Here is a 27,503-nt window from a genome sequence, read left to right on the forward strand (position 1 = left end):
CTCATTTGTTGCTGCTCATGACCCTTGACCTCCCAGTGGAAGCGAGGCAGAAGTAAAGTTCCCTACAAGGATCACATTGTTACTTTCTGTGGAAAGCCTTGAGGAAAAAGATTCAGATGATTAAACATCATCTTTGTGACTCTAACAGGGTCTGCTTACACACAGACGTAACACACTACAAAAAGCTTGTGTTTTGTCTGTGTGTGTTGCTCACTTCCTGGCTTTATTCTATGATCCAGCGTGGATAAACACAGTTCAGTAGTTTAAAAAGTGTTGACCTCTGCTCACTCGAGCACGGTGATAACAGAAGCAGACCAACTGAGCTGCTGGCTGCGCTCACCCTGGATTTGGAGAAATGGAGTAGGTGCACTGCTGCCTGTGAGATGGGGCGGAAAAACTGAGAGAAAAAACCAAAAAGGATTTGTTAGCAGGCGAACAGACACCGGCCGGGATAGAGACAGAGAGAGACTCTGTGTTGCTTTGAGTGTTACTTTGGTGTCTCAATCTTGCTTTGTCCCTACGATGAAGTCTTTTCATACCACTGTTCATAGCTTATATCAAAACTAGCATTGCTTTACTTAGCCACAGTTAGGGGAGCACTGTTGCGGTCTATAAAGCCTGGAAAGGGTCACTGAACCTTTATGAAAAATAAGTAAATGGGTTAAGTTGGTGGAGAGGGGTGGGGTGACCGGATTAAATGACCATCTATTGTGACATGGATGTAGGATAAATACTATACTTACTCCTCAAAATGATGTCAAGCATCACAAAGGAAGGCAGGAAACCATTGGAATACGCCTGATGAATTGTTTTGGCCTGAACCACTTTATAATGAAAGCGTGGAAGTGAAACACAAGTGATAAGCGACAACTTCAACCACTCACTACACGCAGCACTCAGTAATGATTAAAAAAAAAGGCTGTAGTATGCTGTTAGGCCTTACATAATTTCTGCTAATCATATAAAAAATGTAAAGATGACATCACACAGCTATAAATGTTATACTTTCCAAGTGTGTAATTGGAGCAGTAGACGGCAGCTTAGTGTGAGGATGCTACGATGCATTATATAGACATAACACCTACTTAAGAGAAGATTAACGCAGACTTTTAGGGTGCTGAATGGTTTCAGCATGTGAGGGAGGGAAAAGGTTAAAACCGAGGCTCCATTAAACAGGCCTGCCGACCCAATTCTGCAGCGGCGGGGGGGATTATAACACAAGGGGGGAGTGAGAGTGTTAATATGGGCCGTAAACAGTGCTTGATTCAGCACCTAATGCAGTGGACGAAGGCAGAGGAGGGGGCTGTAAGGAGGCGCTGGTTGTAACGGGACGGGAGTGGGTGGTCGAGTGACACTCCGCTGGACGTGAATGATTAAATGATCTCTCGCTGGATTACTATTCCATATTCTAAATGGGAGATTTTTTAAGCTTCATAAACAAATGCACTCATTTATGAGGGATTAACAGTAATCTCTCTATTTCTATCCTTTTTCCCCCCCCGTGCACCTCTCTCTCTCACTCTGTTCCCTCGTCTCAGACTGTAGTTTCTGACGTACAACGCTCATGTAACTACTTTTAGTTTGTTACAGTTTAATTGCATATCTTATCACATGCTTCCACTGTTAAGACAGGAATGGACTGAGGAAAGTATTAACACTCGAGGTTTTTTCCTCTCCATTTTTAATCAGCAGGCGGCCACAGAGAGTGTGAGGTGATCACTTAATAGATTACACAGCCTTGCTTTCACTTTTCTGGCCTTTTCCCTCCTCTCTTTGTCTCTAATGCTCTTACAGTTCTTCAATATCGAGTACTCATTCAGCACTGGGAAAGAGTCGCATTTAATTCGACTTTTAATCTCTTAATTTTCACACAGAACGCACAGAAGTACAGATTGACATTATAGGCAGGAAAGAACCATCTTTCCTTCATTTATCGTCCTCATATACAGTAAAAACACAACATACAAACAAGAAAGCGGCTGTACATAAATACGCAGCAAGAGGAAAACTGAATGTGTGGATAAAACTGAGAAATCTGAACAGAAAGGTGTCCGTGGTCCTGTGATGGGATGGCGAACTGAGAATATATGTATTCCCGTTTGGTTGGTTCAGTCTATCATGTTTGTTCTGGCTCTCACAGCTCATCTCTGCCGCCCGTCACCCTGCCTCTCCCTTGGCTCCTCTGCTTCGGCGCTTGGCTCCGGGCGTTCCGTCCGGCGGTGCCCTTGGCCTCCTCCTTGTCCTTTTTCACCACACTCTGTCCGTCTGCTGCCCACACGGCCTCTGCCTCCTCTCGCTCCTGAGGGATGAAGCAAAAAAAGCACAGCAATGACAGATAAAATATTGATCGCCACTAGTGACTGATTACAGTGAAGAATAATTCTATATCCTTGTGCTTTCTGAGGGAATATTCTGACACCAGTTATTTTTTGCTGACCTATTCAATCACTGACAGACTGAGGGAAAACAGTTCTTTTCAAATCAGCCTTCAGCCTCTCTTACTTAAAACTTCTGCTCTCCAACTTTTACTTAGTCTGTGTTGTGCTGTGTTGTCTATGTTTATGTATATTTTGCGAATGCTTTTCATTACTGTTTTATTACACAGATTGTAAGTAGAAAATGTCCGGTTTATAAAGCTTTTTAAAATATATTTGTGTGTTTTGCCAATGTTTGAGATGTATACATAATTTATGGTTTATTTCTCCAACTAAAAGTTAAACTTTCTCACTGTGAAGATACGTCAGGCAATCTACGTGGTCTTAAACATTAAGTGGCATTGAGCTGCATAAGCTGCTGTTAGTATACATTTTTGGCTTAATGTTAAACTGACACTTTTTCAGAGCAGCTCCTGTTATTAGTTCAGCGTGTAAGAAATAGTGGCATCTAGCAGTGAGGTTTCACATATCAACAATCTGAATACCCCTTGCCTCACCCTCCCCTACAGGGAATGTGAATGGCCCTCTATAGTCAGTATTTGTAGAGTCGGCGTTTGGTTTGTCTGTTCTGGGCTACAGTAAGAAGAAGTTGGTACAACATGGTGGACTCTCGCTGAAAAGGCTCATTCAGGGGTAATAAAAACACATACATTCTTAGAATAATGTGATTATACACTAATGAAATCTTAATAATGAATAGAATATTACATTTCTACCTAAAGTGCCCTATTAATCCTGCTCCCTGGATCTTTATCTACAGAATGATTAATCTTTAAAAATTATAACAATAACAAAAGCATGGTATAGTCAGAGTGGGCACTGTGAATGCCAAAACATGATAACAACCACCACATTTGCATTACACTCCTGCCGTCCTTGTTATCCAGCGCCAGTGTCACGACATCAACAACCAAATGACTTCAGGTCAGTGCTGTGTGCTGACGTCATAATTCTCACCATGTCCCTGTAGAGCTTCTCCTTCGTGAACCAGAGGGCCAGTGCGCACCGCCGGCCACTGGTCACTGCGGTAACACCGTGTGGATTTACTGGACCTGAGGAGAAACCCACCAGTCGACCACAGCTGGGTTTTACTCTGGCCTGGAGACGTGTAGAGTAAGAATAAAGGTCATAAAGCAGGTTTAATTTATCAATAAAATAGTGACCTTCGGTTGAAAAGTGACTTACTGTTACTGTCTTAGCGTCCCTGTTAGTGAAGAACAACTCTCCTCCATCGAAGTTGTCATTTAGGTAGAGAATGGCACTGAGAGAAAAATATATACAGCATATATATATAAATACTGCAGTACAGAAATATATAATACACCTTTTTAATCTTAGAAGGCTTTCAGCTTGATTCTATAAATTCCACCTGCTTAAACAACCTGGGTTAATACATATTAGTGACATAAGGGCATTTTTGTGCTTAGCAAGAGACATATATATGAATGACTAATAAGTGTTATAATAAAATGACAAAAGGGCCAGAATCTGATTGTTAAATATATGTAAGGGTACATAAAATGTGTACTCCTAAAAGAAAGTGTTTGCCTCTTTGTGGCTGCCACTGTTTCCCCTGATGATTAGTTTCGTTTACCTGAGGTCTCTGTGTATGAATGCTGGTGGTTCCCTCCAGCACTGCTTGGTCTCTGGCTCGAGAAGACAGTTGTCAACATGGACAGGGTGAGACAGATCCAGCCTGCCCTCCTGGTCACCTGAGGAGCAGAGAAAATCAGACGAACAATTTAAGTTCACAGCACAAAAGCCAACAGAGCGCTGTGAGGCCCCGTAGTTGTCGTTCCACGTGTTAAGTAATAAGGATCTCCCTGTATGGAGACATATGGATGATGTCAGTATTACCTGTGACAGCGCTGCGGCAGACCAGGTGTGAGAAAGACATGAAGAGTCCTGAGGGGCTCCTGAAGTAGGAGTGCAGCAGGACGGTCGCTCTCTCGCCCAGCTCATGTAACAGCTTGGCATCTGATTGGTTCACCAGGCCCTCCTGAGCCAACTGCCATGAAAGAAAAAAAGAAAACAAATACTTCATAAAACATGTTCACGCACGAGATCCCCACAGCGCACCAAGATAATGTGATGCTTGGTTCTTTAATCAATTCACCTCCAGTTAATTAATTTTGAGTGCAGGTTATTAAGGTTCACTCAGAAACACGTCATAGCTCTGCTCCTGTTATCTTGTGCTCACCCACCTTGACGGCCCTGAGAACTGTCAGACCCTCAAACGTCTCATGAGGTGTGTGTGGAGACCGTCGTCCCCGGTAACCATCGCCGACAGTTCCTGCAGCCTATCAGAGACGAGATGAAATGTCAGGTGAGAGTGTTGCTGATCTATCCGAGGGCCTCTTTAATAATCTGTACTTACTGCCGCTAACTGCAGTATTCTGTCACACTCCTTCTCAGTCATGACTCCGTCGAGCACGACACGATTGGTCCCGTTCAGAAGCTCGTCGTCCATGGTGATGGTCACACCCACCTGAGGGACTGGACCACCTGGAGAGAGGACGAAAAAAGAAAGAGTTGAGAAAGGAAATTGGTATGTGCTACAGACTGAGACAAGAGGATGATCTTACCTGAAAAGAATCCACTGTCGTCCACTTCCTCCTGTTTCTCTCCCTCTTTCATTTTCTCATTCATTTTCTCTTTTTCAGCTCTGTAAGTTAAATACAAATAATGCTGAGTTGAAATCACATCAACTTTTGTTTTTAAAGTTCATAGCACCTTCAGTCTTTATCACCTCCAGATATCCCTCAGCGATTCAGGTACAACATCCTCTGGAGTCCAGAGATCCTAAATGGAATGCGATAATTAAAGTTGTGGATGCATTTTGTGAGTCAAAAGTAGTGTATATTTGTCTCTGTACTTACTGGATCAATGAAAGTGAAGTCAAAGTTCTCCATGCCAAAATACAGCAGTTTCTTCTCCTGCAAGGAGCGACTGAAGTATCTGACAATCTCCTGTGTAACATGCAAGCATGAAGTCCGCATGAGAATGAGAAAGACAGTTCAAGTCTGAAATGACTGGACATTTATTTACTTCTTCAAGTAAATAAATAAAAAGGAAGTCAGACTTTTACAAATACAGTGGTGATTTTAGTGCTACCTGAGCTGGCTGTGTGCCCTGTGACTCTGTGTCTCCTCCTAGTGTCTCAGAGTAGAGCTGCAGGTTGTCTAAGGAGTCCCTGTCAGAGGGGTAGAACAGGAGAAGAGAGCGAAGAGTCTGCACTGCTCCTTTAATATCGCCAGCTGTGGGGAGGCAGGCAGCAAAACAAGGAGAGTGGGCACTTAAGGCTTTAAAATGATGGTGTTAAATGAACAGTTCACCCCTAAAAAACAAATCAAAAATACTTTTCCTCTCACCTGTAGTGCTATTTATCAATCTAGACTGTTTTGATGTAAGTTCCTGAGTTTTGGAGATATCTGTTGTAGAGATGTCTTCCTTCTCTTGAAGACAATGGAACTACATTGCGCTCAGGTCTGCATGGGCACATCTCAAATGACATTTGAAAAACTCACAATCATGACCTCGTTACTCTGTTTTGAGCAGTTTTAAGAAGGGACTATTTTCTTTCTGCCTAACTATCCTGGCCAACTGTATCACTGCATAACTAAAACAAATTAATTTCTAGCTAACTGATTCTGCTGAGCAAAAAACTCAGGAGGCCGCTATGAATGCTATGAATGACATCGTAATCTCGTTAGCACAGACAAGAAAAAAAAAAATATGTAAGAGAGGTTTATGTATAACTTTGATTTGGGGGTGAACTGGAAGATACACATAACACTGAATATACTTTGAATAGTGTTGAACTCGACCTCTGAACCCTGACCTTTAAACTGTGCAATATGCAGATGCTCCAGCTGTGAGGGCAGGAAGTCCTCCTGAGCAGAAATCCTTCCGGGTCTTGTGGCTACCTCGGTCACACAGGACTGTCGGCATGCGAGCAGTGAGAGGGAAAGAGCTGGACAGAAAGAAACAGAGTGATTTCTCTCTTCTATTTCTGCAGAGAAGCCAAGCTTCTAGTGATCTGTGTTTTGCTTTTGTTCTTTTACCTGCAGCCTTCTCATAAGCACCGTCAACAGTGTCCACTCCCCTGTCATCGGGCAGCCGTTGGGAGGCCACCTCACATTGCACCCTGCACTCATCTGTCTGCTGCAGAGTTTGATTCACACACACTTTCCACTTCTCTGCCGCCTGCACCCAGTCAGAAGAGGCCTCGGACTGAACTGCAGAATCATACAGGATCTAAGTTTGACAGTGAGCAAAGACAGAATAACATAGTTAGGTTAAATATAAAGATGCTGCTCCACTGGCATTATAGGAAAATAAAAGTACAAACTTAATCCGTTGAATTTTGAGAAATGAGTGCATAGAATTACATGGGCCATTTTAGCTAGATTCAAACAAGTCTCATCGTGTCATAACAAGCACGTCTGAACAGAGAGAATAGGCTGTTCAGGCAGCGGTCTTCAATTAGTAAAACCAGGTTTGGACCACATTATTGGATAAGAGAAAGTGAAGGTGAGAGAGAGGAAGTTAGTCCCTGAAGTCATGGCTGTCTTTACACATGAGCCCACGCAAAATGATTAAATAAAGTTGAAATATTAAACTTTTCGAAATAGTATTGAAGAAATGGCATGTCTATAGTAAGGTATGGTCTCTACCCTTCCCCTCCCTTTAGCATCATTTGGTATATGAACCTGCAAACCAGTGACGTGTCTGGATATTAAAGAACATATTTGCTTAGCCTGTACACAATTCCTCCTGTAACTCCAGTTTCTTAAAGTCATCCCCCCCTCTGCTCACCCAGTGTTTCTCATTCTCAATCTCTCGGTCCTGGAAGGCCTCCTCGGTCACCCCATCCATTCGTCTGTACTTCTCAATGTTGTTCCTCATCTCCAGGTGACTGGGGTTGGCAACAAAGTAGGTGTGAGCTGCTGATGCCGCCTTCTGCAACTTTTCCAACTGATCAGAAGGACAAACAGACACACAGGAGTGTAAGACGTCAGTTGTTATGTTATAGATCTACATGGCTGCCCGAAGAATAGCTCACCTTGTAGTATGTGACCTGCAGAAAGTTGTAAGGGTTGCGACTGCTGAATTCATAATCTATGTCCGAGGAAACAGGGAGCTGTCCTGCAGGTGTGACGGAGCGTCCGACACAGAACCTCAAACATTCAGCCTTCTGCTGCACCCAGTCCAAGGCCCAGAGGTCCCACAGGTGATCCTTTTCAGAGTCTGGCAATACAGAAAACATGATTTTAGCACACTCTGTCAGCCAACAACATCCTAATGATGCACATTGTTTAGGCATCATCAACGTTTGTATATAAAGCCTTCTGTTTTTTAACTCTACATTCGATACAGAGATAGTAAGAGATTCACTCATGCATAAAAACTGTGATTTTTATTGAGTATAAAGTCCCTTTTTGATTTTGCAATGAATTTGTCATCTGCTCATGTGGTCAATCTCAGATTTGAAGCACACATTTAAAAACTGTGAATCAGGGAAGCTGCCAGTGGCTTCATAGTTAAGTTACAACCCACTAATTATCTTGCATCCAGAGCAGTTTTGGCAACTGCAAAGCATGGTGAATGAAAACAGCTTGCTTTTTTTTATTCAGGGACAATGCAGTTTGATCAACACACTGTATCAAATTAGCCAGTGAATGGACTCAAAGCTAAATATAATGAATTAAAGCAAAAATGTTGCCATGTTTATATGAATTCATGAATGAGAGCTGCAACGATAAGTCGAAAAATCAATTAGTCTATCAAAGGAAAATTTGTTGCCAACTATTTGGATAGTCATCTTTAAGCAAAAATCTTTAGGTTTGGGCCTACTGGATGGACAAAAGAAGCCATTTGAAGATGAAACCTCTGTTGTTTATTGCATTTTCTTGAATTTTCTATTCCATTTTCTAGGGAAACTCTGTCTTCCCTCTCCTTTGACTTTAGGCAGTGTTGTATGAAGTACCCAAAAGTGGCACTTCAGTAAAAGTTAATATATCCAGTTATAATATTACTTTAGTAAAAGTGAAAGTTACCCATATCAATAGCACTTGAGTCAAAGTCTTAACATATCTGATATTAATTGTAGTTAAGTATAACATTTCTGGCAATAAATAATATAGTAAAGAATCAAAAGCAACAGTAAAGGTAACTAATACATATATTTGTATATTTATTTGGATACTGTTTACAAACTGTCGACCAAATACCCTCCAGGACGATTAAAGAGTAAGATATTCAGCATTTTTTCTGATAATCAGAATGTGTTTTATTTTGTTTGTTTTTTAATCTGATCAGCAATGAAAAGTAACTTGAAATTTAGGTTTTCAAGTAAATGTAGTGAGTAAAAAGTACAATATTTGCTCCAACATGCAGTGGAGTCAAAGCATAAAGCACTAGAGCAAAGTACATGTACCTCAGAATCTTACTTAAGTACACTTCTTGAGTAAATTAACTTAGTTACATTCCATCACTGACTTTAAACCTCTTAAATGTAACTCATTGGTTGAACTGATGTGCTGACAGCTGATGCACACTCTGGGGTCACAAGTAAACATGGCTTTATCAAAAAGGGGTCACAGGGTTAAGGGTTTGGGAACCACAGCCAAAGGCTATGATAAGTTAATTAAAGTCAGGTGTTGCATTTAATTATCATGTTGGACTGTGTATGGATTCTAGATAATTCATATGAATCTCATTCATTCAAGGAATTACCAGCAGCTACTGAAGTAGATTGGCACACCACTGACTGCATGCAAGAACGCCCAAATCCCTCCATCTGAAGACGCTCACTACATCTGATACCTCTTAACTTACCCAGTTTATTGAGCGCTTCTCTCCCTGCCGCCACACAGTCATCGTGACACTGTCTGCGGACTCTCAACAGTGATTCCTTGGTCAGGATGGATTTCTCCAGCAGCTCCGCAGACTTCGCCCACTCCCCACCAAAATATGCACGTACTCCGCTGTAGTACAAGAAGTCATACGGCTGCAGCAGGGACAGAACAGTAGAGCTGCCACTACCCGGGGTTGCTGAGGTAAAATTAAGTGATGTTATAAAAACAAAATAAAACGCCACGTATACAGTGGAGTAGTCAGCCTGTAGCGCCATGGTCCGAGGAACAAACCGTGTGGAGGAGACGGGGCTGTGGGAGGAGGAGGAGGGACTATTTAGGGAACGGAGGAGGAAAGTTTAAGGAGAGTATGCGCTGTCGTTTCATTCGACATGATGTACTCACAACTGCACCTCCTTAACATCTCCAACGGGTTGTTTCTGATCAATTAAATCAAGCTAAATGTAGCTAGATGTGTTGTTTTGAAGTAGTTATTGCAAGCCTGTGTATTTAACGGGCTGTGTTATCCAGCAAGTTAGCTTGCAGTACCTCGATGTCTCCACGAGAGGAAGCCGTTGGTTGTGTTCAACCGATGTTACCGTAAATATGCAAATAAAACAGGCTAAGGCCACTGAAATTAATCGCTATCAACTGTCTGGTGAACACGTGGATCACTTCTCACAAATTTAGAGTCAATCGATCCACCGCGCATGAACACACTTTACCGCAGTGATTTAGCTGTAACAGGTGTGATTATAATATGAATTTACTGCTTTGCAAAATCGTGGCAGGCGGCTGTGTTCTACAGATTACGGTAATGACGGCAGCCCGTCGGCGTGCGGGCGAATGAGTTCGTTCGGCCTTCCCTCAACACAAGGCAGCGGCTCATGATTCATTCAGCCAAACACAGACAGCAGAAGACGGGCTAGACAACGGACACTCAACCGAGCCGGGGAATCAAGAGGCTGGGGGTCCAAACTCAGAGGAGCAAGTGTCCCACTGAAAGGCGGAACTAGCTAGCTTGTCATGGCGGATGTTGGGGAGGTTTTGATGTCGGTTTTGTCCACAATTCGGGTTCCGAAGCCCGGGGACCGTGTCCACAAAGACGAATGCGCCTTGTCATTTTCCTCGCCGGTGAGCCATGTTCCCTTTTAAATTTAAACGTCAGCCAGCAATCAGTGTTGTTTCATTTCCAATTCGTTTCCCCTCTCTTTTGTTTTTGTTTAATGTCTATTCTCGTCCACTTTGACGCACTGGCTTCCTAGATGTTCTTGCTGCAACTAACAAACAAGCTAGCTTCAAGCTAAGCTAATAATGCACTGTAATGGAAACTTAGCTGCTGTAGCTTTTTAGCTAGCTGTGCTAGTGTTATGGGTATGCTGTCAAACTAACGGTAGCTAGCCAGCAAACCTGGACGATTTCAGGTCCTAACTGTGGCAAGACTGTACATGTTTTCTAATATAATCAAGCACTTAATATATCAATCATTACGGTGAAGTTTCTCGTGGATAGATAACATCAAACGAGTGTTAAACTGAATGCAAGCGTTGGCTGATTTTAGCAAGTCGGCTAAAATACAGTAGCTGATATGTGTCATGGTTAGGACACGCATATTGACAATTTTCTTTTCTTTGATATATTCTGTGAAGCACTTTCTAACGTTTTTTTTATGATAATTGCCGTATAAATGAAGTTATTATTACCATTATTACTTCTATTTTTCACTTCTCTGTGTTGTATCTGGATGGAGAGGGATAGGAACAGGTTGCATCACTGTACATTGTGTCTTCCTCACAGGAGAGTGAAGGTGGCCTGTATGTGTGCATGAACAGTTTCCTGGGCTTTGGTGGTCAGTATGTGGACAGACACCATGCTCGGAGTGGCCAGAGGGCTTACTTGCACATCACCCGGACTCGCAAGGCTAAGGTGGATTGTTTATTCTACTTTTTGACTTATGTTTTCTGACATGGACACATATCTAGAATATATTTGACACTCTCTTTCCATGTCAAGTGAATTAATCCCCACACCCAGTGATACCGTATGTTTATGTCACAGAAGGAAGAAGATAATAACTCTGGATCTGGACACCCACCTAAGAAAAAGCCCACCAGACTGGCTATAGGTGAGCACATGAGCCAACAGAAACATAGATCATACAGGTGCCTTGTTTTGAGACTGACCCAGTCTTCCTCTCATCCTGTTTGTGGTCTGTCCAGGGATTGAAGGTGGTTTTGATGTGGAGCAGGAGCTGTATGAGGAGGATGTAAAGGTGGTAATTTTACCTGACAGGCAGGAGGTGACATCAGAGGACCTTGCCACCATGCCTGACGTTGTGAGAGAGAGGGTGAGCTACCTTGTGTGTTTTCTGGCAAAGACAAAAAAAGTCTTTACAAGATCAAATTAATGTTCATACAATATATTCCCCTAATACTAGAGCACAGGGGCACATGTCCATAGGGATATGCAGGGACATATGAACAATAACTTGTGTTACTTTCAGTTTCGCAATGAGCTGTTAGTCCCATGTAATTTGTTCCTATCGATTCATTTGTTGCCCCCCAAGGTGTCCCTGTCAATGGCAGGTATCATGGCAGCCGACTCAGTGTCTCACACCTTACAAGTTCAACAATGGGATGGAGAGGTGAGACAGGAGTCAAGGCATGCCGCTGATCTTAAACAGCTCGACAACGGAGTCAAGATCCCTCCCAGGTGAGACATCAGGTCACAGCTGTCCTGTAAATAAATCTACCATTCACTTTGTCATAGATCAGAGACTTTACCAACAAAGTTTCCCTTCTATTCTGTCCCAAATTAAAGAAAGAATGTGCAAAACTATAAATTCTACAGCTGTCTCTACAAACTAGAGATCCTCACTGAGTTGCAGAAGTGCATATAGGATCCATTAATCCATCATTGCTTCAGTCAGTAAATGCTGTTGTGTCTTCTCTACATCCTAGTGGCTGGCGGTGTGAGGTGTGTGACCTCCAAGAGAATATTTGGATGAACCTGACGGACGGAAAAGTGCTGTGTGGTCGCAGGTATTTTGATGGCTCCGGTGGAAACAACCACGCCCTTCTCCACTTCCAGGAGACAGGATACCCACTCGCTGTCAAACTTGGTACCATTACTCCCGATGGAGCAGGTGAGGATAACCAAAATTTCTGTGGTAAAATTTTGAAGTTAAACTGAAGTCAGATTGCATCTCAGGCATAATATGTGGGCTATGGTCGATCTCTGTTGGACTATACACAGTATTTGCATTTGTGTGGCACTACAGTGCTTCATTGCTCTTAACTTCTACCACTGTTTTGTATGTCCAGATGTGTACTCCTATGATGAGGATGACATGGTGCTAGATGCCAAGTTACCAGAGCACCTATCCCACTTTGGCATCGACATGATGACCATGGAGAAGGTAAGCTCTGTGTTTTGGTTGCTTTTAGCCAAAGCTGTTATTTTTTGCTCTTTGACACTAAAAAATACAAAATCAGCCATTTTGGCCACTGGTTTAGTACGTTTATCATTGGGTCAAGTTCCTGTAGACAAAGGTATTGTTCAACTTTTGTCTTCACGATTGAAGTCTTACGGATTTAGTCAGAGATATTGGAATTTCTTTCATATTGGCAGACATCCAGACAGTTATGGCTGGCTCTTCATCATAGAGCAGCTATTGATAACATGGTCAAAATTTAAGCTGCAGTCTTAGAGAGCATACACCACTAAACTAATACCACAGAAAATTCATGGTATTGAATTTTTTTTGTTGCTTGGTTCTCCCTCATGTTTATTTTTTTTGTTGCTACCACTGTGTTGACTATGAATTATGTATACGTTTATGTAACATTATTAAAGGATCATTACAGTATTATTACTGGTGGATTATAATAATGCTGTAATACTTCTCCTTGTGTGCCCTTATTTTCATATAAGACACATCATTATATCCACAGAATGTCCCCAGTTTCAGATATTTTCCTCTAACCTGTTTTTGTTCTGATTCCCTGTTGCCGTTCATTTTTTGCCACCTACTTGTCCCCTCGTGCAGAGTGCAGACTAAACAATTGTCAATATCTCTACCTCTCACCGTGCCATGTGATGTTGTTTCTTGTCTTACTAATGTATTGCCACACACATAATGATGTTGCGCAGACAGGGGGTGGGGGAAATTTAATACAGTGGAGCAGAAGACAAAGTGCAGCACTTAGTGCTGTGATGATGTGTTCTGTAGTTTCTTCATGATCTGACTGCTGTCATTACTACTGCATATTGCCTAATTTTTGCTCATTGTTCTCAAAACTTGCCTTCATCATATGAATGTTGCCATATATGTATATTTGTATTTGTATGTATATATATCTTATCCATCTGACGTTTCTGCTTTCAGACTGAACGGACGATGACAGAGCTGGAGATTGCTGTGAACCAGCGTGTGGGGGAGTGGGAAGTGATCCAGGAGTCGGGGACCACCCTACGACCCATGTTTGGCCCTGGTTTGACGGGCATGAAGAACCTGGGGAACAGCTGCTACCTCAACTCTGTCATGCAAGTGCTCTTCACCGTTCCAGACTTCCAGAGCAAGTCAGTACCCTCTAATCCTCCTTCCTATTTCTTCCAGTTTTTAAAGTGAATGTCATTTCCTGTGTGCACAGACAATATTAAATCTAACCCTAGCCCTTGAATATTCCATTTAAAAGTGACACTTTTCACACTGTCCAGCTTTAACATGAGGATCCTGAATGCAAAGACTTTGTTTCATATCCTTTTGTTCATCCTGCCCAGGTATGTGTCTAACATTGACAAAATCATTCATGATGCCCCAAGTGACCCCACCCAGGACTTCAAAACCCAAGTGTGAGTGTCTTCTCCTATTGTCTAGTTGTTTTCTGTCACCCCAAAATTAGTGTGTATGTGCAGGTTTTTTTTAATCGTAGCTGAGTATAGGCAGTTGACTCCTTTTCCTCTGCCAGTAGATGAGTTTATCTATCCGTTTCCTTTTTTTGCGTGTGTGCATGTGGACGTGTGTAATGTTTGTCATCAGAAATCCAACAGTAAAACGGGGAACAACGGAGAACAAAAAAAATGTTTTCAATAACATTTTGATTTTGTGATGTGGAAGTTGTCAAGGAGTGAGACATTTCACTTCTGTCTCATCCTTGTTGAGTTGCACATGTGCAGTATCAATCAGGCAACTGTAAAGCACAGAAACAACTATCAGCAGTTACTTTTTAATAATATTTGACCTCAGTCTCTCTTTCGAACTCCTAAAGTGTGACCAAGCAAGTGGTCGTCCATTTAACACATGTGATATCATCACGATGACAAGGGTTCAGGGTGTTCTGTTTTCATAACAGCCAATCGGAACCGAGGCTGATTGACACCCATGGCCACTGCAGTCATTTGATGCGGGAGTGTTAAAGGGATATGTGTCATGGACTTGTATTGCAATTTAATGCCCCAAAACATCGCCGTGCTACAGGAGTAATGCTATAACTGGAAAATATTACACATTTTAAAAGTGCTTTCTCTGTATACATCTTCTCATATAACGGTCTTCACACACATCCATTCTGACACACGTCCTACCCTCTTACCCATTTTTTCTTGAAGATGTTGCCATTATGCACCGTAGATGAAAGGAACCCTCAACACGAATACACACAAGCATACTCATGTGCCAGCTGTCATCTACAAAGCCGATTACAGACTCCTTTTCAGGCAGCTCTGTGTTTTTAAATGTGATTTGTATTTTTAATATGCTTTAGGGGTATCGAAATGCTCTATTGATATCAGCAGGGTTTAGTGCAGACCTCTACTGACACTTGGCCTTGTGTCATTTTGTTTTTTGCGATTGAAGTGAAAGAGATCTTTGCTTCTACTGTGACTCATCTAAACTGACAGAGCTTCATATTGTGGAAAATTAAAACCTTAGTCTAGAATAGTCTTGTATGTTTGTATTGAGTATGTCCAATACAGTGACTTGACACTTTTTGGTGTTGAGATTTGATGTTATCATGTTTAGTGCAGTAACTTATTTTACTCCAACATTTTGGTGATTTAGTGATTGAAAGGTTGCTAGTTTAAATCCCAGCTCCGGGCAAGGCTGAGCTGCATGTCAAAGTGTCCTTGAGCAAGATACTGAACCCCACATTGCTCATCAGTGAGGGCCCTGCGATGAGCTGGCGACTTATCCAGGGAGTACCCTGCCCTCGCCCTGAGACAAAGCTGGGATTGGCTCCAGCAGCAACACCCCGTGACCCCATGGAAAGGGATAAGCGGTTACGGACAATGACATGACATGACATTTTAAATGTTTCCATTTGAAATTAAAATCTGGCAGATTTGATGTTTATGTGGTCTAATTCCAAACAGTATCTACTTTTGTTGCTGCAAGGTCTGTACTCCCCAGATACTGCGTGAGAAACTCCTATCCCTGATAAGACATTCCACCATGCTATTTGAAAGCCAAAAATATATTTAGGCCTGTATCCAAATCCTCTCCTCATGTGTGAGACTCTGGTATATTGTTGGATGTGGAGTGATGTCAGCTTGATTTGTTTATTACAGAGCCAAGCTCGGGTACGGTCTGTTGTCAGGAGAGTATTCCAAACCAGCACCAGACCCTGGAGATGAAAATGGTGCATCTGAACCCAGGGTAAGAAGAAACAATCAGTCACAGTGGATTTACAAGTCTTACATATTGCAGATATTCACAGCACATGTGAGATTCACTCTCAGAAATATGTGACAATATGGTCTGCCTATTATTAGTCCTCACCGTTGTCAAATCAGACTGTTCATGCTTGTCTGCAGGGGGACCAAATCGGAATAGCACCACAAATGTTCAAAGCACTTGTTGGGCGGGGCCACCCGGAGTTCTCCACCAATCGACAACAGGATGCTCAGGAGTTTTTATTGCACTTCATAAACATGGTGGAGGTAAAGCATCTCCTTCTCTATGCTTCTCTTCTGGGCCCCCAGCTTTCTCCTCACATTATTTCTTTTTCACACATAGAGGAACTGTCGCTCTGGGTCCAACCCATCTGAAGCTTTCAGGTTCCTCGTGGAGGAGAGGATTGTGTGTCAACAATCACAGAAAGCCAAGTACACACAGCGGGTGGATTATATCGTGCAGCTGCCTGTGCCGATGGACCAGGCTACCAACACAGGTGAGACAATTCTACTCTTGGATAGCAGTATGGTTGGTTAACTTGGTTAAAATAAGATTATATTTTAGACGTGTAGCCTTCATTTAGATGGGACAGTTTGTAGAGTTTGACTGGAAGTGGGTAAGAGAGGCAGGATGACCCTCAGCACAAAGCTACTAGTTGGAATCAAACCCAGGCAGCTGCTGAGGACTCAGCCTCTGAACATGAAGCACGCACTCCACCAGGTGAGCTGTCAGGGCTCTCCAGATTCACAGTAGTTAGGTTTTCACAGGCTGTAGAGCGCCCCTCATGGCACATACAAGGAGTGCTGCTTTAGGGGGGTTAGCTGAGGGCTCTTGAAGTCTCAGGAATGATTCTCTTTAATTTTTTAAAATCCTAAAATATATCTCCTACAGCTATAGATATTTTACTGGCTTTATGTCTCATACACAGTGGTGTACAAGTCGCTGTTTTTCAACAATGCATATATTTCTCTGACAGAAGAGCTTCAGGAGGCAGAACGCCGGCGTGAGGAGGGGGACACATCAGCTCCTACAGTGCGTGCACAGATCCCCTTCACAGCTTGCATGGCAGCCCTCAGTGAACCAGAGATCCTCACAGACTTCTGGAGCTCAGCTGTGCAAACCAAGACTACTGCTACCAAGTATGAAGAGGGACAGTGACATGATGATTAAAACAAATTCTCAAATGCATTTATTAATATCTGCTTTTCTGTCATTTGTCAGAACGACCCGCTTTGCCTCTTTCCCCGACCACCTGGTTATCCAGATTAAGAAGTTCACCTTTGGCCTTGACTGGGTCCCTAAGAAATTGGGTGAGCAAAGATATTATGAATATGGTTTGTTGTTGCACTCAAACGTGTAGGGTTGGGAATCCGTATTTTGCCCCAAACAAAGTTAAAATCCCAACCTCCCTTTCCACTCTCATACACACAAAATAACAAAAAAACATGAGGAAAGATAATGAAACAAAAAATGGCAGCTCTCCTCTACGGAGCTTCCTGCAATAAGTCGTAGTAATTAATCCACAAAATAAACAATAAATGAGGATGATTAAGTTCTACGAATGCTGTAAAAAATGTTAATATAATGTCTAAGCTGTATAAAACTATGATTGTAAAGTTTGAAATGAAAAGTGTGTTTGAATGCTGTGCAGACGTGAGCATCGACGTTCCTGACACTTTGGACTTGAGCGCGCTGCGTGCTACCGGCCAGCAGCCAGGGGAGGAGCTTCTACCAGAGGTGGCCCCGCCCCCACTCATGACCCCAGACGTGGAGGTTAAAGGTATCCTGGGTTCCCATTTCAACGAGGAGGACGACTCGCTCTACTCCCCACTGCTGTGTTAGTCTGTCTGTCATTTCTGCTCTTTTCCTTCCTCCTTTCTTATTTGTCCTTCCTTGTTTCCTTCTTTTCTTTCTTTCAGCCTTTTCTGTTTCTGTGCGTCCTTCCGTTGCCTTTTAATTTTGTTTTTTTTCACTTTTGCATGATGTGAATTGATTTGAGTTATATTTCAAATTGAGGATGCAATATCTAAGTTAAATTTCTGTTGTTGTCTGCTTTTGAAATATATGAGTTGATGTTTTTCTAGTTATTATTTTCATTATTTTGCCAATTTTGTTGATTTTTTTTTTGGGAAACTTTTATTTATTAAAGTGTTCAGGGCACAAAAAAAAAAATCAATGTTATTATTTTGCAAATAATTGGTGCTCTCACCAGCAAACAAACAATGTAAAAATGCTCATTGATCCACCTTTCAGCTCCAGTCCTCGATGACTCCACTGTGTCCCAGTTATGTGAAATGGGATTCCCACTGGAGGCCTGCAGGAAAGCGGTCTACTACACTGGGAACACTGGAATCGATGCTGCCATGAACTGGATCATGAGCCATATGGATGACCCAGGTGTGCACAGCAGTGGGAATTTATCAGAAAGAAAATCCTCAATCTGTCTGGTCACTCCTCTCAATCAAGATGTTGTCTTCTTTCTGATTGACTGCAGACTTCTCGGCCCCCCTGGTGTTGCCCGGCTGCAGTTCTGGCGCTGGGACCACACCTACTGAGAGCCTCTCTGAGGAGCACCTGGCAACCATTGTATCCATGGGCTTCAGCCGAGACCAGGCAACCAAAGCACTGCGAGCCACGGTTAGAATCAAACTCCATCCAGTTAGAGAATTTACTTGTCTCATTTGTATAGAGGTAGAGCTGTGCATGTACAGATGCTACAGCCATGTTTTCGTCATGCTTGGAAACTCAAACCAGTGTTGTCCTTGTACAACAACTCAGTATCTCAACAAAAGGTTGCATTAAGCTAAGCTAACTCAGAAATGTCTGTGAAAGATAGGTCTCAGATTTGAGTTATGGTTTCTCTGGAGTATTTGTGGTAGTGACTAAATAATTTCACATTAGCTAACACAGTTTTCACCTACATGCCCAAATGAAACGGCCAGACACTAGTTTAAAAAAAGAGTTCAGTATAGTGTCTCACACCACAAACAATTGCTCACGCATGAGAGTTGGAGTGAAAACACAGAAAACGCCGTACAAACGAACGCTACCTTTTCTTTAATTTTCCGCACAGCATTGGATTTTGACGGCCAGCCCCCGAAGACATGACATCAGCTGTCTTTGGCCCTATATCTTATAAAATATTGTTATTTTACTAAAAGCTCCATTTGTTGATATCCTCTAATAATATTTCTTTTTACTGGGGTGTGTTTCTCAGAGTAATGTTCTGGACCGGGCGGTAGACTGGATCTTCTCCCACCTGGATGACCTGGAGTCCATGGATGTCTCTGAAGGTGGTCGCTCAGCCGCAGAGAGCGAAGGCGGCAGAGATCCTCCTCCTGGGCCTCGTGTCAGAGACGGACCAGGAAGTGAGTCCCAAGACCTCTGATTGGGTCCTCACGCATTTGCTGCAGAGATGTGCTAATAAACATGAAATGTAGATGATCGAGATTTTACATTCTTCTATTTCATGTCTTGTGTTCTTCAAGCCATCAAACTGTATTACTTGTTAATATATTTTCAAATTAAAATTTAACTCACGGTTTCTCTCTTTTCAGAGTACGAACTCTTCGCGTTTATCAGTCACATGGGGACAAGCACAATGTGCGGCCACTACGTCAGTCACATCAAGAAGGATCAGCAGTAAGTGTTTTTTGTTCATGGGTTTTTTTCCCCTGTGATTCTTACTTTAAGAGATATTTTAAAGCCTCTTGTCACTTCAAGGTCAGACCAACCATTACAAGTGTCAGATCCTGATAGAATTCTTTTCTTCACGCAAAAACAAAACATTCCAAATGAGTAAAAGTCTTACAAAAGTAAATGCTTTCTGTTCTCTAATAGTAGTAGTTAAACGTCTATAGAATCATATTGTGTAATAAAGTAGCTGATTTTAACTGAGCCTCAGCAGGGGGCACCATACTCCAGGTCTGGTCTGAGCAAGAATAGTTAATGACTGGGAAGTATCAACCTCTGAAAGAGCTGGGGATTTAAAAGGCCTGTCATTAAAACAACTGCCCTACAAATAATTGTCATGTATAAATTTTTTTCATTTTAAGACCATTCGATCCCACTGATAAATTGATCAAATGATAAGCATGATAATGCAGGTGCAGCCTTTCAAAGAGCCGTGAACTGTTAATACTTAATATTCAGACACTGGAACTGGAATGTGAAAAAATATTCTATATACATAAAAAAACAAAACTGCACAACCAAAACAATAAATGTAAAAAAAAAAAAACCTTTCTGCAACCAAGCCTTATAATGGTTTGGAAAACTGTGTTATTCTGTTATCATAGTGGTGACATTCTTTGTTAACACACATGCTTGTCAACACAGCGGTCAGCAAAAGTGACCATGATCAACTCTCTTGCTCTTTGTCTGTCGTACGCCTCTCCTGCCTACCGTGTCTCTTTGTCGCTGTAGCCATTGTCTTGGTCAGAGCCTCTGTAAACCACCACTGTATGGTCTTCAAATTGGTCAGCATCAAGCTTTGGAGTCTGTTCAGACCTGTTTCAGTGTCCAGCTGTGTTCACTCTCAAGCTGCTAGGCAAACGGTAGCGAGCTACAGCCAAGTAAACAGCAGCAGCTGGTGGTTAATCTGGTGACAAGCCGCCTCCTATAGTTTTTGGAGCTACGCTCAAATTCTGCATTTTAGAAAGATATAGCTTAAAATTGTTTCAAAATGACTATTTTGTGTTCAGATATGATGTTGCTTGGGGACAATGGGTGTTGGATATTGTGTGCTATAATAAAACCCTGTAAGTTAAGAAGTCTCTTGTTGATACATAATTAAACTGTGTTATCAGGGGCTCTCTCTGACCTCTTTGTGATCGCTCTGTTTCACAGGTGGGTCATCTTCAACGATCAGAAGGTTTGTGCTTCTGAGAAACCTCCCAAAGACCTGGGATACCTCTACTTCTATCGGAGAGTGGCTGAATGAGATGGAAGGAACATTACACTTGGGGTGAAGGAGGAGAAATGTGGACGCTAACAAAAAACACACCTTCATAGTCACACCCCACTAAACTCTTACAAATGCCCTGGCACGCTTCCCTGCTGACAAAAGTGTAAATAAATCTCTCAGACTGCATATATACACAGTTGATTAAGTTGGTGCAGATGTACAGATATGGTGTTGGGGGCGGGGGGATTTTTCTTTTGATCCATTGATTACACACCATAGGCCTGTTCAGAAAGGCAGAGTCTATCACCTGGACAGCTGACATATGAAACCTGTTAAAACAACTTTCCCTAGTTTTACTGTCCAGATAATTTAGAAACTGCATCATGGAACAGGCCACAAGTTGAGTCTATTCACTCCTTATTAATGAGTATGCTTTAACTTCCACTGTTAATCTGTGTCCTGGCTATTGATTTACACTGCCATCAGTAGTCACTGCCCCTCCCTATCAAAACATGACGCTTCCAGCCTCCTTGTCTTTAATTGGACGGTTGCAGCTTGGTGTCACCCGGTAAGCCCGGTGCTAACTCCTTCTCCTCCTCTACCCTTTTCAGTAAAAACAGTTTCAACATCCACAATGAGAGGAAATTGTCAGAAAATCAAATAAAATAACAGCTCAAATGTGTGTTGCAAAAAGGAAATACAAAAAAAGAAGTCAAAACACCAAATCAACATGTATTTTTTTCTTTAACATTTGGTGAGGGTGATATCTGGATGATTTTTGTTTTATTTTTTGTTTTTATTTTGCAAACAAATCCTTTGTTACTTCTGCTGTGACAAATAAAGAATTGTCTTTCTGTCAGTTTGCCTTTGTTCCTTTTTTTCCCAAAAAAGTCACGACGGAGTTGATTTTCAGCTGACTTTCACTTCCCTTCACGGTTTATCCACGTTATGTTTTTGACACCATGATTAAAAAAATAGTGATGAGTTGGCACAATCCTACAAACTGTCTTAATATTTCGTTAATGATTGCATCCTTTAGGTTCATTGTAAGTATTTTTAAGTTACTGAACTTTATACGTCACTTCATGTACAAACTCCCAGGCCTACTTAGCGAGAAAGCGCAGGCATGAAGAGCAAACCCACAGAGGGCTGGGGGTTTGCATTGGCCTACAACTTTCCAAACGGCAGATTTTCTTTTTAGATCTCTTCCGCCTTGTGCAGTTTTTGCATCCTTGCGCTGTCGTTTTTCGATGAAGTGAAGCAGAGAGAGGCTGAGGACAGCTTTTGGCCTTCAAAAACAGCACTGAAATCTACCGCCGCAAAACAAAAGGTAAGATCTCTAAACTATATTATGAAATCATGCTGTATTGAAATTCCTGGATTCGATCTGAACAGTGTGAAAGTTTTTTTCTTGTCTTAGTGTGAAGTGACCGCGATAACGAATTAGTAACAAATACCATATAAAACATTTTGTTGCTTTTGTTATGTTCTCTCCTGTACCTGTTATCAAAACATCTCTGAGAAACTTTGATTAAAATGTCTTGATTAAATGATTATAAACAAATATGACAAAACATGTGCTCGACCATGTCTCCAGTGCTTTTATGTGCGTATTAAGGTAAACTCTATTTTAATGGTTTCTATACTTGATCTAAATCTAAAACTACCGCATAGTCAGTGAGGGAAATACATTTATCTATTGTAAAAAATGTCAAACAACACTTTTTTAGATTCATTTTGATAGTTAGTTAGTTATCTACTAGTAGGTGTTAATCTTCTGATCACACTATTTGTCCTGGCTGTCAAAAATAACTAAAATACAAAAATATAATTTGTGGCTTTAATACGAGAGATTGTTCAAACAGGTGTGAGTATTTTAGCTTTTGAATTTATTTCCCAATTGTCCTTTCAGAATCATGAAACAGAAAGAGTAAGACAAAAAGAATAAAAGAAGAAGTTTTGTTTTCACTTTGATTTGATTTACTTGTAACTAACAAAGCTGCAGAGCACAATTATTGCCTTTTTTCCCCTCTTTTACAAACTTCTTATTTCTGATGTACAATTATTTTCTTTTGGAATGGGATGATTTACAAAAAAGCAACTTGGCATGCATTATTGAGCCTTTCATTAAATACAAAGGGGCCTAAACATATGCTTGAATTCTCCCAGAGACATTTGGTTCTGTTTTTTTTTTTGTTTTTTTTGTTTTTTTAATTCAAGTCTTCGAAGCAAGATTTAAATTTTTGATAGGCAGAGGAAGGAAGTAGAGAGGTAGCTCGGTGGTTAGGGATGTTGCTCGCCTTAAACAGAAGCTGTGTGCGGCTTCTCTAAACTTGATATGTGCATTTACACTATGAGCTACTGCAGCAAAGGTTTCCTTCTTTAATGGAAATGTATGTTTGTGTTTGTCATGTTTAACTTTTAGATCCAACGTTTAAAATGAAGACAGTTGTGTGGTTTGGGTTTGGTGAGTAAATATACTTCATCATGGATAATCCTTTACATTAAATTGGTGAACGAGTCACAAGTGACGTAGATCCAAGGTTATCCTACAAGACAATTTCAATCTACCAGTGAAACTGGCTGCAGTTCTGTTTAACTCATCCCAGATGCCTACAAACTCTCCAGATTCAACCAAATCAATTGCCCTTCAACTTTATATTCTCTATATGGGCCTCTAATGCAAAGTAATGAGAATATATTCCAGTAAACACTAGTTTGTCCTTGTCTTAATGCACAGAATTTGTGGTAGCCTCCTGTGAATATATGATACCAAGTGAAGTGCACCTCATGAATGCGATGCTCTCTCTTCAGTGCTGGGTGCACTCTCTGCTGCAGGCACAGTGATCGTCACAAGAACAGGGGAGACCGCCACCTTACCTTGTCAATCCTTCACGAAGACTCTGGAATGGCTTCGTGAATCTGAAATTGTTATTGCCGATGGGAAATTCTCTAGGAAAGGTAGAAACACACTTTAGACAATACCTACTGCACAATATTGTTGTTTTGTTGTTAATTAAATAAATTTTTTCTGCATCAGGCCAAACTGACCTCGGACGAAGGTCGGCCGTGAAGCAGAGTAATCTGGTGATCAGTAATGTGAAGCCAGCAGATGCTGGATCGTTCACTTGCATGGCAGATGGACGTATTCAACAAAAAGCACTCGTTGTGGTCTCGGGTAAGCAGAGGAAGCAAGAAAAATGTGTTTGCAAATAAGTCATAGTGTTGCTTTGAGCGAGTCTCAACATTACGATCAAGTTTTTGAAAAAAAAAAGGAAGTGCATATTAGATACTTCTGGATGAAATGCGCAACTGAGGAAATTCCTCACAGTTTCAATAAAAAAAAGTTTTAAAAATCTGAATTTCAGTCAGTACATTTACTAAACAATAAGTAGAAACTATGTATTTATTTAGTTCTTGCTATGTAATGCTCTCACACACGCACACACACAAATTAAAGGCTGTTCTAGCAAATTACTCTTGAATCTTTACAAAATTAGGGAATTCAAGTTTTTTAATAGATGATAGGTCAACCACCCGGTAGACTTCCTCCTGTTTAAAACTCCCTACTTCCTGTTAAAGAAAAGGCTCTGTGACTGATGACATCATCATGACTACATCATCAAATCAGAAATCTCATCATTATCAGTGTTGTACAAAGTGCCTTGAGTCATAGCCACCTGATAAAGAATATCACTTTGGTAAAAGTGAAAGTCAGGAATAGTACTTGAGAAAAAGTCTTAAAGTATCTGATATTGAGTGTATTTGAGTATCAAAAATACAATGAAAGTAAGATCTACATATTTTCACTTTTATTCAGTCAGCAGAGTAACTGTCAACCTGAAGGTGTAATTGATAACATTCAGCCACATTCCATCTCCGTCCTTCAGTGATTCACGTCACACTGCTGTTCTTCCAGTCGTCTGCCTCCAAAGCAGTTGCCAGTTTGTTGTGGCTAACATTGCTAATGCAGATGTTGTTGTTGGTAATGTCGCTAAAGCTAGCTAATGTAAATTTCACCATCTCTAGCGAGATAATGTCACGGAGGTACAAAATGCTGCATACGTACTGTAGAACTGAGCCATTTTTACTTTCTTCCCCCTCAAACTGCAAAATACAAAGATTCTTGATCACCTACGAAACAGAGGTACTAGAGTCATTATACTATTGGCTGAAAACCCTTGTTGTCAGCTGGAACCATATGTCATCTTCGTACACAGAGATAAACAAAACAACCATAATAATGCTTTTTAGGAAAAGAGATACATTTTTATTTTAAAACTTTCTATGTGATCTGTGGATGTAATATTTCAAAAAATGATTTGTCTACATAAAAATGTCATCGATATGAACTTTAAGTTATCAAATAAATGTAGTTGCCTTCAAAATGCGGTTGAGTGGGATATATGGGTATAAAAAAAGTAGAAAATGTAGATACTGAAGTAAAGTTCAAGGGCCTCAACATGTGTGCTTAAATACTTCAGTAAATGTACAGAGTCACATTACATCACAGCTCATAATAATGATATTTTAACAAGGTGACTGATACTTCTTATCATTTTGTAATCCGAGCTCTATGTGAGAAATCAGTGGAGTGCCCCTTTGATTTTCTGATTTAGTATCCTTAAAATTCAGATACTGCAGTTTGTAAAACCAACCACACTGCCAAGTTGTGTCTTGATGTCGCTCCTCCTATCATCTATATATCCTATATGGATGAAGTCTTTTGTTCATCTTTTCCTCTTTGTGATTCTTACTGTGACCTTGCCCCCTGTCTGTTGTCCCCCCCGTCAGTCTCCGCCGACCCCTCTGTTGAACTGCATCCAGGCAGCAAGGTAACGCTCCAGTGTGAGGTAAACGGTCTGAGCCCGAGCTCGACAATTCAGTGGCAGAGGCCAGATGGGAGTTCACTTGCAGGGCCATCACAGACAGTTGAACCTGTGGCCCTCTCAGACGCAGGGACCTGGGCGTGCACATTCACCTATGGTGGGCAAACGTACACTCAGAACCTGCCCATCAAGGTTAAAGGTAGGACACTCTTCTGCTGGAGTCTTTGCCTTTTCACATATAAAAGCAGCCTCTGCTAAAGGCATGGTGTGCTGTTGCTTCCAGAGCCTGTAACAACTACAACACCTCCACTAGTCTCCTCCAAAAACTCAAAGAACGACCCCAAGAACCCAGAGACGCCGTCCACCAGCGGTACGTACTGCCGCCACAACACCTCTAACTTTGAGCACATTCTTCAGTGGATGAGTCATTTGTTTATTATCCTCCTCTTCTGCCGTGGTCTTCTGTCGCGGCTCAACCAGATCTTCCCAACGCTGCTGGTCAGCTGCTGGGGCTCAGCTGGTGGATGTGGGTTGTGATTGGAGTTGGCTGCTTGGTTGTGGTCCTCCTGATGGTCCTTGTCATTGTCTTGTGCAAGAGGATCAAAAGGAGGAAGGTATGTATAGAAAATCATCAAGGGGACTTTAATGCTCAGTAGATCTGAATTAGCAGTTCGGCTGGAGGAGGATGGGTTACCGAGGAAAAACCTCCAGAAAATTATAATCTGATTTTGCTTTTTTTTTTTTTTTTTTCTGCGACAGAGAAAATTGCAGATGATGAAAGATGGCCGCCAGCTGCTCACGCCCAGGCAGTACTGCCAGTGTAACTGGTAAATGTTCTTAACTTTCCTCTATCTAGTAAAAAGAGAGACTGCTTTATCCGCTCTCCAGTAATCTGCTCACTTTACAGATGCTTTCTAATGGACTCCATTCACTTCATATTAATGACAGTTTGACCTTCATTTTCACTGTGCCTTTTACCAAGTGCTTCATTATTGTGTCGTAATTAGTGTGAAAACTTCTCCTCTTTCCTCTCTTTATCACAGCCCGGCAGCTGCAGCGAAACCGCAGCAAGGACGCCGGAGAGAGAAACCATCAGTTCCCCCTCTGCAGCCCCTCCTAATGGAGTGACATGAAAGGCCGATCGAAGAAAGAGAGAGACAGACAAAAAAAAAAGAAAAAGAAAAGAAAGGGAGGAGGAGAGAGAGAAAGTGTGAGGGAGGGGAGAAGATAGAGATAAGGAGAAAGCAAGTGGAAGAGAACCCCGGTGTGAATATGGCATGAATGTAAATGGGCTTTTGAATGCTCTTGATGAAAATGAAAATCAAATGTAATGATGTGGGCACTTTGAGCTTTTTTCACCACATACAACGAGTGAAGTGAATGCAAATAGGCTCTCCCACTGCAATAAAAAACAGCAACCGTCTGTACTTATTTTTTACATTAATGCGGCGTGTGTGTCGACTTCCTCTGTACTGCCTTCGATCTGGAATTCATTTCAGCTGATTCAAATGCATTTCTTTCCTCGAGTCTCTGTGTGTTTGATATATTTGTATGTATATGTTATTTCTCTAAGGCTGTAAATGCAAAGATTAGAGCACTGTATTAAAATGTGATGTCTTTTTTCTCCCCGCAGTCAATAAACTATATGGGTACCAAACTGCAAGACTTGTTAAATTATTTCCATCTTCAAATAAAGAAATAGGGAAGCGTGTGTGCAGCATTTCCTGTGCGTTTAGGTGATGCTCAAACAGTGCAAGGAAGGCGGACCCCGCCACTAACACCATACAAACTACTTTATAAACA

General features: G+C 41.5%; 3 protein-coding genes across 11 annotated transcripts; 2 read left to right on the plus strand and 1 right to left on the minus strand.

Moving 5' to 3' along the window:
- Positions 1 to 1,820: 1,820 nt before the first annotated feature.
- On the minus strand, positions 1,821 to 9,901 carry p3h3 (prolyl 3-hydroxylase 3). 2 transcript variants are annotated; one of them, XM_037074917.1, is made up of 17 exons: positions 9,698 to 9,900; positions 9,276 to 9,604; positions 7,501 to 7,685; positions 7,254 to 7,412; positions 6,500 to 6,692; positions 6,277 to 6,408; positions 5,550 to 5,692; positions 5,315 to 5,404; positions 5,185 to 5,237; positions 5,021 to 5,100; positions 4,813 to 4,940; positions 4,640 to 4,735; positions 4,293 to 4,443; positions 4,030 to 4,147; positions 3,621 to 3,696; positions 3,393 to 3,533; positions 1,821 to 2,299 (listed from the first exon to the last, which is right to left on the minus strand). In XM_037074917.1, exons 2-17 carry the CDS (start codon positions 9,568 to 9,570, stop codon positions 2,135 to 2,137), a joined length of 2,205 nt encoding a protein of 734 aa, XP_036930812.1. In that variant the 5' UTR covers positions 9,571 to 9,604; positions 9,698 to 9,900; the 3' UTR covers positions 1,821 to 2,134. The 2 variants fall into 2 exon arrangements, with proteins under 2 accessions (XP_036930812.1, XP_036930811.1); XM_037074916.1 differs by having other exon boundaries at positions 9,276 to 9,901.
- Positions 9,374 to 21,730, plus strand: usp5 (ubiquitin specific peptidase 5 (isopeptidase T)). Of its 8 annotated transcripts, none has more exons than XM_037074893.1 (20): positions 9,374 to 9,496; positions 11,090 to 11,218; positions 11,351 to 11,417; positions 11,512 to 11,639; positions 11,859 to 12,004; positions 12,253 to 12,437; positions 12,616 to 12,710; positions 13,680 to 13,873; positions 14,075 to 14,146; positions 15,860 to 16,013; positions 16,085 to 16,231; positions 16,308 to 16,461; positions 16,942 to 17,104; positions 17,187 to 17,275; positions 17,617 to 17,802; positions 18,219 to 18,362; positions 18,460 to 18,602; positions 19,183 to 19,333; positions 19,523 to 19,607; positions 20,814 to 20,950. In XM_037074893.1, the coding sequence occupies exons 2-20, from the start codon at positions 11,117 to 11,119 to the stop codon at positions 20,905 to 20,907; spliced, it is 2,499 nt and encodes an 832-aa protein (XP_036930788.1). In that variant the 5' UTR covers positions 9,374 to 9,496; positions 11,090 to 11,116; the 3' UTR covers positions 20,908 to 20,950. The 8 variants fall into 8 exon arrangements, with proteins under 8 accessions (XP_036930788.1, XP_036930784.1, XP_036930783.1 ...); XM_037074889.1 differs by lacking the exon at positions 9,374 to 9,496 and adding an exon at positions 10,107 to 10,426 and having other exon boundaries at positions 11,354 to 11,417; XM_037074888.1 differs by lacking the exon at positions 9,374 to 9,496 and adding an exon at positions 10,108 to 10,426 and having other exon boundaries at positions 20,814 to 21,730.
- A 131-nt stretch (positions 21,731 to 21,861) lies between these two features.
- cd4-2.2 (CD4-2 molecule, tandem duplicate 2) lies at positions 21,862 to 27,112 on the plus strand. The gene is made up of 9 exons (XM_037075041.1): positions 21,862 to 22,201; positions 23,297 to 23,338; positions 23,686 to 23,832; positions 23,912 to 24,049; positions 25,666 to 25,899; positions 25,984 to 26,070; positions 26,181 to 26,314; positions 26,460 to 26,527; positions 26,744 to 27,112. The coding sequence occupies exons 2-9, from the start codon at positions 23,311 to 23,313 to the stop codon at positions 26,826 to 26,828; spliced, it is 921 nt and encodes a 306-aa protein (XP_036930936.1). The 5' UTR covers positions 21,862 to 22,201; positions 23,297 to 23,310; the 3' UTR covers positions 26,829 to 27,112.
- The last annotated feature ends 391 nt before the right edge of the window (positions 27,113 to 27,503 follow it).

Source organism: Acanthopagrus latus, chromosome 17, assembly GCF_904848185.1.
Source record: "Acanthopagrus latus isolate v.2019 chromosome 17, fAcaLat1.1, whole genome shotgun sequence".
NCBI classification, from domain to species: Eukaryota; Metazoa; Chordata; class Actinopteri; order Spariformes; family Sparidae; genus Acanthopagrus; species Acanthopagrus latus.

Bases quoted from the DNA above. Each gene is read 5' to 3' on its own strand.
- p3h3 (XM_037074916.1), bottom strand. From the start codon at position 9,570: ATGGCGCTACAGGCTGACTACTCCACTGTATACGTGGCGTTTTATTTT. The intron at 7,413-7,500 runs GTGAGCTATTCT...CCTTCTGATCAG, and splicing joins TGCAGGTCACATACTACAAG to TTGGAAAAGTTGCAGAAGGC. The intron at 5,693-6,276 runs GTCAGGGTTCAG...GCCTCCCCACAG, and splicing joins GCATATTGCACAGTTTAAAG to CTGGCGATATTAAAGGAGCA.
- usp5 (XM_037074888.1), top strand. From the start codon at position 10,319: ATGGCGGATGTTGGGGAGGTTTTGATGTCGGTTTTGTCCACAATTCGG. The intron at 13,874-14,074 runs GTCAGTACCCTC...CATCCTGCCCAG, and splicing joins GTTCCAGACTTCCAGAGCAA to GTATGTGTCTAACATTGACA. The intron at 17,276-17,616 runs GTGAGCAAAGAT...AATGCTGTGCAG, and splicing joins CTGGGTCCCTAAGAAATTGG to ACGTGAGCATCGACGTTCCT.
- cd4-2.2 (XM_037075041.1), top strand. From the start codon at position 23,311: ATGAAGACAGTTGTGTGGTTTGGGTTTG. The intron at 26,315-26,459 runs GTATGTATAGAA...TTTCTGCGACAG, and splicing joins AGAGGATCAAAAGGAGGAAG to AGAAAATTGCAGATGATGAA. The intron at 26,528-26,743 runs GTAAATGTTCTT...TCTTTATCACAG, and splicing joins CAGTACTGCCAGTGTAACTG to CCCGGCAGCTGCAGCGAAAC.